Raw genomic sequence first — 12,491 nt, 5'->3', positions numbered from 1 at the left:
AAGTACCAATGGCATTTTTTACAGAACTAGAACAAAAAATCTTAAAATTTGTATGGAGACACAAAAGACCCCAAATAGCCAAAGCAGCCTTGAGGGAAAAAAACAGAGCTGGAGGAATCAGACTCCCTGACTTCAGACTATACTGCAAAGCTACAGTCATCAAGACAATATGGTACTGGCACAAAAACAGAAACATACATCAATGGAACAAGATAGAAAGCCCAGAGATAAACCCACACACCTATGGTCAACTAATCTATGACAAAGGAGGCAAGGATATACAATGGAGAAAAGACAGTCTCTTCAATAAGTGGTGCTGGGAAAACTGGACAGCTACATGTAAAAGAGTTAAATTAGAACACTCCTTAACACCATACACAAAAATAAACTCAAAATGGATTTGAGATCTAAATGTAAGACCAGACACTATAAAACTCTTAGAGGAAAACATAGGAAGAACACTCTTTGACATAAATCACAGCAAGATCTTTTTTGATCCACCTCCTAGAGTAATGGAAATAAAAACAAAATAAACAAATGGGACCTAATGAAACTTAAAAGCTTTTGCACAGCAAAGGAAACCATAAACAAGACGAAAAGACAACCGTCAGAATGGGAGAAGATATTTGCAAATGAATCAATGGACAAAGGATTAATCTCCAAAATATATAAACAGCTCATGCAGCTTAATATTAAAAAAACAAACAACCCAATCCAAAAATGGGCAGAAGACCTAAATGGACATTTCTCCAAAGAAGACATACAGATGGTCAAGAAGCACATGAAAAGCTGCTCAACATCACTAATTATTAGAGAAATGCAAATCAAAACTACAACGAGGTATCACCTCACACCAGTTAGTATGGGCATCATCAGAAAATCTACAAACTACAAATGCTGGAGAGGGTGTGGAGAAAAGGGAACCCTCTTGCACTGTTGGTGGGAATGTAAATTGATACAGCCACTATGGAGAACAGTATGGAGGTTCCTTAAAAATTAAAAATAGAATTACCATATGATCCAGCAATCCCACTACTGGGCACATACCCAGAGAAAACCATAATTCAAAAAGACACATGCAGCCCAATGTTCACTGCAGCACTATTTACAATAGCCAGGTCATGGAAGCAACCTAAATGTCCATCGACAGACGAATGGATAAAGAAGATGTGGTACATATATAGAATGGAATATTACTCAGCCATAAAAAGGAACGAAATTGGGTCATTTGTTGAGAGGTGGATGGATCTAGAGACTGTCATACAGAGTGAAGTAAGTCAGAAAGAGAAAAACAAATATCGTATATTAACACATGTATGTGGAACCTAGAAAAATGGTACAGATGAACCGGTTTGCAGGGCAGAAGTTGAGACACGATGTAGAGAACAAACGTATGGACACCAAGGGGGGAAAGCCGTGGGGGTGTGGGGGTGGTGGTGGGATGAATTGGGTGATTGGGATTGACATGTATACACTGATGTGTATAAAATTGATGACTAATAAGAACCTGCTGTATAAAAAATAAATAAAATTAAATTAAGTATTTAAAAAAAAAAAAAGAAAGTTCCAGTTGCTTTTAGGGCAAAGCCACATTATCTTTATCTCTATATTCCCCTTTACTGCCTATACAGTGCTTTATTATTAGCAGCTCTTCTATAAAAGTTTGTTAATTGAAGGCATTTTTCCATGAATAATTTCAGAAAAAGAAAACAGAATCATGCTTACTAGCTTTGATGTGTATTTGTGGCTTCTTAATTATACTCAAAAGTATAGTGGAGAAGAGAAAGTTAAGGATCTCAAAATAAATTATTATGCATAATATACAACTCAGGAATACAAGGAAGCTTGTCCGGAAAACATGTTTGTTCTCGTCTTAGTTTTCGTGTTTGTTTCCTCCAGGTCATATGGGGTGCAGTTTTAAGGCAAGATGCAGAAAGAGTTATAAGACAGGAGGAAAGTTCTTTCAGAGCAAAGCAAAAATAAGAAGAGGAGGCTACCTCTTTGTTCTTCTTCCTCTCCGGCTTTTAGGTGATCAAGGGCAACAGCAGGCTGGCTGCAGAGCCTGACTTCTTGCACAGCGCCACCCAGTGGCCTAGACTGTGAAGTTGTTTTTATTTTGCCAAAGGTTGAAAAATGAGAAATTCCGAAGTTGTGAACAGATTTGACAAGTCATTACTCATATTTATGGGAGGGTATAAATGCTAGCTAACAAGTCACTTGGATATATTTTATTTCAAAGAGGACATCTCCTATCAAAAATGGCCGTCTTTGCTTCTGCCCAAGTTAGCTAGTGAGTTGATACACCTGAGTGTCTGGTGAGGGAGCCACAGCTGTGCCCACAGCTGCCCACTCTCCCAGAAGTTGATAATGAATCAAATCCTGGCTGTGCCCAATGGAGGTCTGGAGAAGAAGCTGGAGGGCAGCCTTCTGATGGGGACTCTACTATTTTCATTTAAAGGAGCATGTCTGAAAAAAGTTAAGAACATGGTTTCAAAGTAAAGATGAAAAAAATGTTGTAGATTATGACTTTTTTCTTAAGCAAGCTTTTCATTCCTCTGCACGCTGCTAAAATTCAGGCCTGGCAACCACACTCTTTTAGCTTGCAGAGGCCCCATGCCAGACACACTGCCAATAATTTCACGAGGGATGTGGAAAGAAAAAGAAATTATGAACAATGATAAAGAGGTCCCTCTGCCTCCTTTCTTAAAAGCATATTTGCAGCTGTTTCCAGGCATAGCCTCAAAAACATAAAGCCCTTGAGAGGAGAGCTATGGGAAGATTGAGTCTGCTGCCCAGCCAAGGGCAGAAGAATCCCAGATAAATCAAAGGAGCTTGACCCAATTAGAATCTACTTGGTGAAACAGCAAAGACCAGGATGCTCCATTTTTTTGGCTCTAGCTTCCTGCTCCTGCATGAGGACTGACCGAGCAACTACACAGAGGCTGACTGTAAGTAGACAAAGGCTGTGTATATAGGCCAATGACAGACCTGTTCCAAGTTGGTTAGGAGAGCAGTGGGCTGGGGTCGATGACTAAGTTGGACCAGGTGACCTCTGAGGACCCCATGATTGGATGACTTTGATTGGTCCCAGTCCCATTACTTGAAATCATACGTAAACAGAAATAATCTTCCCAATAATTCTAGGTAAACTGAGACCATCCTAGAGTGTTTAGCATAAACTGATAATAACATCTGCTTTATTTATTTATTTATTTATTTATTTTTTCTTGGACGCACTGTGTGTCTTGCAGGATCTTAGTTCCCTGACCTGGGATCGAACCTGTGCCCTCTGCAGTGGAAGTGTGGAGTTCTAACCACGGGACTGCCAGGGAATTCCCAACATACGTTTTTATAAATGGAAGAATGAAGGAAGCAGGCAGGGAAAATGAGAAGTCTAAGAGGTGATGTTATAGAAAGTGTGTGTGTGTGTGTGTGTGTGTGTGTGTGTGTGTGTGTGTATACACATGTATATATAGGCTGATGCTGTGCAATTAGATGCAAAAGAAACAATCACTTTCCTCTTTTTGAACTTAGCTGAATAGACCTTTACACCTGCTCAAAGTTCAAAATGTTAGCAGTGCAGCCCTGGCAGGATTTAGACATGAAATGGCAAACCTCAGCAGGGCTTGTAAAAGCATCAGACCCAGGGCTGTCAGGGAGGTTCCAAGTACCTGTTTTGGTCAAAGGGATTGAGAAGAGTTGCTGAAGAAGCTGGTTTTCCGATGTCCTCAGTATGACAACCACATCGGCAGGGAGAGTGTCTCTGTTTTTCTCAAGAACCCCAGAAGCATCATATAACACCTGCAACACGAATAGTGAATCACAAGTGAGCCAATACCATCCCCATCACTGGCGACACAGGCACATTGTCCGAGGTCAGTAATTAATCAACCTCTGTATAGAATTCATCTTGACACAGCCATGCTTTTAAACCCAGACCACCATATAAGGGGGGGGAATTGTAATTTTTGAGAGGCCAGTTTATCTTAACCTCTTGTTCAATTATTCTTTGAAGATGAGTCCTGTCAAAGATATATCACATCAGAATAATTGTATCGGGCACTCACAATATGGGAAGCATCCATCCTATGAGGTTCACACTGTTATTATCTCTATTTTACTGTGGGCAAACAGAGGCTTAGAGAGAGGCTGAATAATGTGCCCATGGTCACAAGTGTCACCAGCGGTGGGCAGGTATCCCAACCTGGGCAGTTTGGCTCCACGCTCACAACCACTGCACCCTCACTCTTCCCAAGGTTCTCGTGGCACCTGAGTGATGGCTCAGGGATTCTGAGCAGTTCTTGGTTCTCAGGGCACAGGGGATCCAGGTCAGTGCAATTTTAAGGGATGTTCCAATGAAATAAGTGTTGAGTGACAAATGAATTCAGGAAAAGACACAGAGCCCAGAAGGAAAAGGATCCTATTTTTCCTTTAAAGTCAAGAAAGGACAAGAGGGAGAAAGAGGGAAAAAGAGGGGTGGGTAGGAAATAGGTGAAAAAGGACAGAGAGATGGGAAGAGAGGTGTGAGAAAAGGGACAGGAATGGAAGGCAGAAGAGCAGAGAAGAATGGGGACACGGGGATCAGGGTAGATGTCATACGCAGTCAGGCTTCAATGCTAAGGTAAATTAAGTTTTTAAGAGCGAAAACTGGATTGCAATTTCTAGCAAAGATCCAAAATAGATACCATGATGTATTTATTATGTGGAGGGAAAAACCATCTCTTCACTTGTATTAGACTGCTTTTTAACCAACCTCCAGTCAGGCAAAATTAATTTCCATGCCATGATGTGAATGTGAAAAATAATTTCAGTAAGTCTCAAATCAACAAAATAATCAGAAATACCTTTTATTGAACTCCTATCCATTTTCTGGACCCAGGGCCTCAGCAGACCCTGCGGGAACCAATTAGCCATAATTCACGCCGCTCCTTTGAGAGTAACATGCGCAATGAATTGTTGGCTACAGGGGGAAAGAATTTCCTCAATCACTCACTAATTCGCTTCAGGAACTTGAAATTAGACTTAGGCATAATGGGTGAAAAATGGAAATTTCGGTTAATGTTGTAAAAGCTTAACATCTGGATGATGGAGTTTTGGTTTTTTTTTTCCTTTTCATCTAGACATTTTTGGTGCCCTGTAGACACACACTTGGGCTACAAAGTGCTAAAAATTGAGCCCCACTGTGATATTAACCCTCCTCCATTACCTACACATCTCCAAATGACTTTTGAATGTGAACATTCACCACTAAACGCTGCAAAAGCTATAATATGTTTTCTCTCTGGAGAGCTGTCACTTCTAGGCCAAACCTCAGGTGAGAAGCAGATGGCAGCTCTGTGGGCCACCCCAGCGAGAAAGTGCTTCTTTGCCAGGGGCTACTTTCTGTGAGCACCACCACTGAGAAAGTCTGGGAATTATGATTAGGTATTCACGAAGAATTAAAAGGAGAAAGGAATCTGCAAGCAATTTCGTGAGGGCCACAAACAGGGTACAGTGGACACTTACCCCTTGTCAAGTTCAGGTTTAATAACTGACGTGTCTCACCTTTCCAGCATAGTGCTGAATGCCAAAGCACAGCTCCATTCCTTTGGGCCTCCAGACGTATTTGCATCGGAGATTATCTTCAAATTTATCTGTGTGGATTTTCATGTTTAAAAGTTACAACGTGAACTATTTGGTCCTTCAGACAAAAGTGTGCTCCTCGAACCATGATGACCCAGAATAAGGAATTTCAGAGTAGCCTGATATTATTCTTGTATATTCAGTGATGGAGAAAGATTCCCCCATGTGATGGGCATTTACAACTGAGTTCTCATTTACTTGTTTCATGTTGTCTTTAGTGTCAGGCTGTTCCCTACGATATCATGCTCTGCTCTGAGAACTCCTAGAATGAACACTGATGCCACCAGGAGACCAGCTAATTAGCTTTAGAACTATGAAGATATGCCATGGAAGGCAAATAACCCTGGTTTATACTCCTCTTGGCAACTTGTGAAAATTTTATAGATAAAAGGAAGTCACTTGAGGGTGACCATCTCAACTCCTAGAAGTGAATCTCTCCCACAGATCAAGTTTCCATCTGGGAAAAAGGCTTGAAACTTCGTGTTCCTCCCTCTACAAATAGTTTTGCTTTTGTTGTGACTGACGACCTACTCTGTGTGAGGAACTGTGCTAACTAGTAAAGGGATGCAAGGGTTGGGGCTTTGTTGCCCAAGGATCTCACAATGTAAGTGAGAGACAGGACCACGTGCAACACTGAAGATTCACAAAGAAGGAGGACTAGGCCAATAGGTACAGGGGTAAAGCGCAGAGGGCCTTGAATGCCAGAAGGAGGTGTTCTACCGTCACTTCATAGATAATGGTAACCTAATGAAAAGGTAGCTTTGGGAAGACTAAATTAGCTGGGATGTCCAGGGTAGAGGGGGAGAATATGAGCCTGGAACCCAGGAGACCAGCAGGGGCTTCTGTACAAACTTGGACTAGAGATGGCTGGGCGTCCACGTGGAGATACGAGAGAAGGACATGAAAAAGGAGGGGAATCAAGTACTGGTTATGGGAAATAAGGGAGCAGAAGGTGGGAAAAAAATGATATTGACATAGGGTAAAGGTATTTCCATTTGCAGAAATAGGAAAGTGAGCAAGGTCTGAGAGATGGTGACGGGTTTGCTTTAACACACAAATTCTACCAGGACATGTTCTGAACATTTCAATTCATTAAGAGCAGGGTCTATATCTTCACAATCACTGGGTAGCCAAAATACACAGGAAAGATTCCTTAAACCACATTCATTTGATGACGTGAGCCCAGTAGCCACGTTCTCTTCTGCACGTATATGCCTTTTCCAAAAGGTACCTACCAACCAGGGTCTGGTCCGTTGCTTGGGGAAACCTACTTTCCTCATCCAAAAGTGCAAGCAGTCCCAGAGGTTTCTGGAGGAACATATCCAAGAGGGGGCGATTGTCCTCATACTCCACGGGTGTCATGTCAATGCCCTCATTCTGATACTCCATCTGGAAGGAAACGGATTGTGAATCTCTCCAGCCCAAAACTGGCCTAGGTACCACCAGTTTGCCTGCATTTTTTGTGTCTGGCAACACTGAACAGGGTGTATTTTATTATGTGAGTAGGACAGGGCTCTTCTGCAGTAGGCAGGTGAAGGTGGCAAGAGAAGGGATGGCTCTCTGTCTCCCAAACACTGACCTGGGGACTCAGAATTGAGAAACTGATGTAGAAAGGAAGGGAAGCTGAAAATTTTTTATTTTAGTGACAAGTAAGGTTTAAACCAGGAAGAAAGCAGATTTCTATCTTCTGCAAAGGATTCTGCAAAGGAATCATCTCAGACTAAAAAACTAGAAAAACTCCAGATATCCCAGGAAGATAAATGGAAGGAAACCGGACTGAAATAAGGCCTAGTTTTGTACAAGCGAGTGGGGAGAAGAGTGTGATAGGGATTTATCTAGCTCCAGTGATAAAACCAATACTGGTATTTTTAGTCCATGTCTTTGTGTTTATCTAATCATAGTAGTTTGTGTGTCCTCGCTCCTGTATTAAAACAAGGAGCTTGGTCAGAACGTTTAGTTTGTGCAACTACATACTCTCTCTTCATACAGGAGAGTCTTGGGGTTGAGGTACAGGCTGTGGTGGAGGAGAAGGGCCCCTAGCCTTTGGGGCCACTAGCTTCACATCCTATTCTATTTACCATTAAGGGGAAAGATTTCCATTTTGAGAAAACCAAGAACATCTCTTATTCCTCCCTGAAGATACCCAACCACTTCTTGTGGGGTCTGGTGTGCAAGAGAGGGGATGGGCGTGGCCAGTTTGGGAGTTAAGAACAACAAGAACCTGTGTCCTGAGTTCAAGATCATCCTGTGTCATTTTGGTCACGATCATAGATATTTTTAGTTAAATGAAGCAGAAGAGAATGTAGCATTCTGAGCAATGCACATGAATCAGTTTGGAAACAACATTTAAATAATTGGCTTGTCACCAGCTTCACTCAAGGGAGGAAATGTACCTTTCCACAGAAATCGAGACCTCTTTTTTTCCAGACTAAATTTAGACTGTTGAGTTATTTTGACAGGACTGCCTCACCAGTGGGTTTTTTTTTTTTTACACCTTTATTGGAGTATAGTTGCTTTACAATGTTGTATTAGTTTCTGCTGTATAACAAAGTGAATCAGCTATATGCACACGTATATCCCCATATCCTCTCCCTCTTGCGCCTCCCTCCCACCCCTCTAGGTGGTCACAAAGCACCGAGCTGAGTCACCAGTGGTTTTTCTTTGGAGTCTTTGGCTTGTTAACCTAACAGGGTTTCTGCTTCAAACCCTGAGCAGCCTGCAGGCACCTCTCCCACCAGCTCTAGTGCCTTCAGAGTTCACTGTTACCTCCTCAAGAGCAAAAACGTGCTGATTGAAATAGTACTGGATTTGCTCATTGGCGATGTTTATGCAGAGCTGCTCAAATGAATTTCTCTGAAAGTTCTCGAATCCAAAAATATCCAAGATGCCCACGTTCATACCATCGTCTGAAGTACTGCATGAGAGAGAAGAAGAAAACCTTTTAGGGGAGGAAACAGCCATCTCAGGACAGTGAGAATATACATGCCTGCATTTTGTCAACATATGTAGCCACTCAGGGAAATCGGCATCCTGCCACCTTCGGGGGAGAAACTGTCTGTGTGTTAAACCATTGGCTCCTTGAGTTTTTCAACAGTACTTCCAACTTCTTACTTTAAAGCAGTAGAATCCTTTCAAACCTTCCTCAGAAGCTCCATTTATAAAGAGATTAAAGAGGAACCACTCTGTTTGAAGGGGCTGGAGCTGCTGCTCATTTATTCTTCTACTTTCTCACACACAAAGCTTAGTTGGAAGAAGACTCTAGAGTTTGATATTGTCAATTCTTCCACAATCTAGAAACCACTAATGCATAGCAAAGAGAAAGCTGTAGTAGTAATAATACTGTGAGATACTGTGCTTTAAACACTTTTCATGAAATGTCTCAGTTGATTCTAAAAGCAACACTATGATGAGGATATTATACTCATTTTACAGATGAGAAAACTAAGACCTAGAACATGCACTGATGAAGCTGCGAAGCTTGGATGCAAACCCAGTTTTCCCAGCTCCCAGCCAAGACTGTTCTCTTAAACACTGCACTGTAATGGCTCCGTCAATCATGAGCCTCTCGGGTATAAACACTGCATCTTTTAAAGGAGATGGCCTGAGATCTTCACTAAAGAAAACCCAAGAGAGAACTTCCTCTTGCAATCTCTAAGAGACACTGGGGTCAATGACAACTCTCCCCAAGGCCTCTGCTCTCCGGGGGAACTTGCCATAAGTTTTTGTCTGGCTGCAGGAGTGTATTGATGCGATTTACGATCCAGCTGAAAAGCCTTCCATACAGGGCTTTGGACATGGCATCTCGCACATCCGAGGCCCTGTCGACGGTGTTGGCGCGGATGATGGTCTCACCCCGGGTGACCACGCAGTGTGAGGTGAGGGCCTCCTGGAGCTCTTCAGGGCTGATACAGAGAACTGAGGCAGCTAGAAGAGAGGGTAAGGATGATGCCGGAGAATGCAGACATCCATCTATCCATCCACCCATCCATCCATTCATCTAGCCAGTATTTACTCAACACCAGCTACATGCCAGGCTCATCCTCAGCACTTCAGGGCCAAGGATAAACAAGCCGGGTCCTTAACCCCAAGAAGCACCCAGACTGATGCAATACCTCCCAAACTGTTCTGAAAGCTCTTCACACATGTTAGATGAAGAAAATGCGGAAGGAGGTGGTCTTTGGTCAAATAAGTTGGAGCTGTTGCTGGAGAGTATAGTCTGCTCTTAGAGAATTACAAAGCACATTAGTATATTAAAGACCATAAAAAGTGCTACAGTTTAACACAAAAGGTGTTTATTTAAATCAGTTTTTTTCTAACTCAGGATTCTTATTCCTTGTGTCACCATTATTACCTGTGGAACTTTAAAAATAAATAGGTGCCAGCTTTGTCCCCTGCAGATGCTGATTCAGTGAATTTAGAGTGAGGTCCAACCTCTCGTATTTTTTTCAAAAATTTGTAGATGATTTTCAAAAGCAGCCACTGGTGAGAATCACTGCCCAGAGTTACCTGGCATGGAATTCTTTTCTGAAGAACATCTATTTGCCACTTATGAAAAGAACACTGATGTTCTACAAGACAGCCTCTGGGAAATACTGGTTAGTGAAAACGCCCAGAGCCAGTTGAACAACCAGCAACAAAACACCATATTTCAGAGTCTTGAAAAACTCCGAAAGTAAAAGAAACGTGTACTTTAGCCACACAGTGCACAGGCGTCAAATAATTACCATTTTCCAAGGTTTCTGCATTGGGCACCTCACTTTTATCAGTTTGATGTTGAGAGGAAATAGCTGCAAACTCAATGTTTCCAATATTCAAAATCCCAGCCAGAATTCTGTACACTGAGTGCACCTCCTGAAAAGGACATCAAGAACCACGTTTGGTCACTGCCAGTCAATTAAATCACTAGTGCTGTGGTGCAAACTGCTAGTTGCCCACCAACGTCCATCCTCCCCCTTCTCCTGCGCACACAAAAAATTTTCCAAGCCTCCCTTGCAGTTAGGCCATGTAACTAAATTCTTAAGAAAGGAGCAAGCAGAACAATGTGGGCCATTTCCAGGCCTGCCTTACAGAATGGAGCATGCCTCCTCCAAGCATTTTTGCCGTTATTGCTGGATGGAACTCCCAGCAACCCAGCCTCAACCATACCACTGATTAGGATGCCTGAGACCAATGACCTGATGGAACAGAGATGTTGTACAACCTGAAACTCTTGCCTTGGAATGCTTACATTAGAGAGAACTGATCTTCTTTGTTCTTTCAGCCACTTTTAGCCTTTCACCCTAACTAATACCAGCTCCCAAATTCAGGTATGGTTCTTTCTTCAAAATAAGAGTGGATATGTTTCCTTAACCTCTTTTGAATATAGCTTTTATGAAATAGTTGGCAGGGCATTCACTGATGTTTCACTAGAACATTCGAAGTTAAATTATGGAGTATATAGTCATGAATGAGGTCAGAAAATCTTTTGAAAGACTCACTAGAAACTATCTGTGGTGTTTTAATATAATAATATTGGGGTGGCCAAAAAGTTCATTTGGGTTTATGAACTTTTTGGCCAGCCCAATATATATTTGGTCTTCATACCCATTTCTGGCACAAGAGTTTCTAAAACTCCAGGAATTTTCTGAGTGATAGGAGTGAGAAGGGTGTTCTTTGTTATTCACGATAAGCCCCTTTCAACCACACTTGAGTCTGTGCTAATGAGGTGACTCTTGGAGGATAGGTGGGGGAAGGGCTGGTTGCCAGAGGCACCAACGAAGTGATTCAAGGGTTGGAACTTTTAGTGGAACCCCGCACCTCAAGGAGGGGATACTGGCTGGAGATGGAGTTAATCATCAGTAGGCAATGGCTTGATCAGTCATGCGTATGTAATGGAGCCTCCACTAAAATCCCTAATTGATGAGGCTTGGAGCACTTCTGGGTTGGCGAACACAGGAAGGTGGTAAAAGGAGGTGGTGTCCCCTCTCCCAATACCTTGCCTTATGCATCTCTTCCATTTGTCTGTTCCTGAGTTGTATCCTTTATAATAAACCAGTAATAGTAAGTAAACCGTTTTCCTGAGTTCTGTGAGTCCTTCTATCAAATTATTGAACCTGAGGAGGGGGAGGTCTTGGGAACTCCCAATTTATAGTCAATCCATCAGAAATATGAGAACATAGGAATTGCAACTGGTACCTGAAGTGCGGGCAGTCTTGTGGGACAAAGCCCCTAACTTGTGCAATCAGAAGCTAACTCCAGGTTAGATAGTGTCAGAATTGAATTGAATTGTAGGAGAATTGGTTGGTGTGGGGAAGAAAACTCCACACATTTGGTAAAAACAGAAGTGATGTGGGTAAAAGCAGTTCAGCTGCTCTAAGTCCTCTTTTATACTGAAAGTGGAATACATAAGTATCATTAATGGTAAAATAAATAAATAAATAAATAAAGTACAATTATTTATTTAAATATTTGCATTTCCTGTAGGTGAGAAATGAAATATATAGCCAGGAAATTTCTGCGTATTATGCTTACAGATAGAGAAAAATACTTCCACAAAAAATACTCGGGCAGGGAACTTGATTTAGTACTATACATAGCAGCAAACTAACAGGAACTGTCCTTAGACCATTGATAAAGCATTGTCCCCAAATCAAGCCTTCCTACAAACAATGCTCAGTAAAGCCAAAAAGCTGAACACGGACTGTAACAGTGACATCTGCTGGATACATGGCAATGCTACAAAGACAAATGAGAATTTTAAACTGGGCTTCCACTACAGAAAAATACTGTTCTTCAAACTCCTAAATCAAAGGCAAGATGTCATGTTCCTGACTTCAAGAATCACTGTTTTAATCACACAACTTAAAAGTGGCCAAGGAGAACACCTACCA

At 41.9% G+C, this 12,491-nt stretch overlaps 1 protein-coding gene across 1 annotated transcript in view; it reads right to left on the bottom strand.

The window, feature by feature from the left end:
* MYO3B (myosin IIIB) overlaps positions 1-12,491 on the bottom strand; it is a 365,933-nt gene that overhangs the window by 173,598 nt on the left and 179,844 nt on the right. The window contains exons 16-21 of the mRNA XM_061201698.1: positions 10,347-10,473; positions 9,336-9,546; positions 8,389-8,536; positions 6,858-7,011; positions 5,545-5,633; positions 3,672-3,801 (exon numbers count right to left, since the gene is read on the bottom strand). Of these exons, the coding sequence (XP_061057681.1) occupies positions 3,672-3,801; positions 5,545-5,633; positions 6,858-7,011; positions 8,389-8,536; positions 9,336-9,546; positions 10,347-10,473 (859 nt within the window). The remainder of the gene's footprint in view (positions 1-3,671; positions 3,802-5,544; positions 5,634-6,857; positions 7,012-8,388; positions 8,537-9,335; positions 9,547-10,346; positions 10,474-12,491) is intronic.

This window comes from Eubalaena glacialis, chromosome 1 (genome assembly GCF_028564815.1).
Source record: "Eubalaena glacialis isolate mEubGla1 chromosome 1, mEubGla1.1.hap2.+ XY, whole genome shotgun sequence".
Lineage (NCBI taxonomy): Eukaryota > Metazoa > Chordata > Mammalia > Artiodactyla > Balaenidae > Eubalaena > Eubalaena glacialis.
The sequence above is the reverse complement of the archived record's forward strand: the minus strand, read 5'-3'. Positions and strand labels throughout refer to the sequence as shown.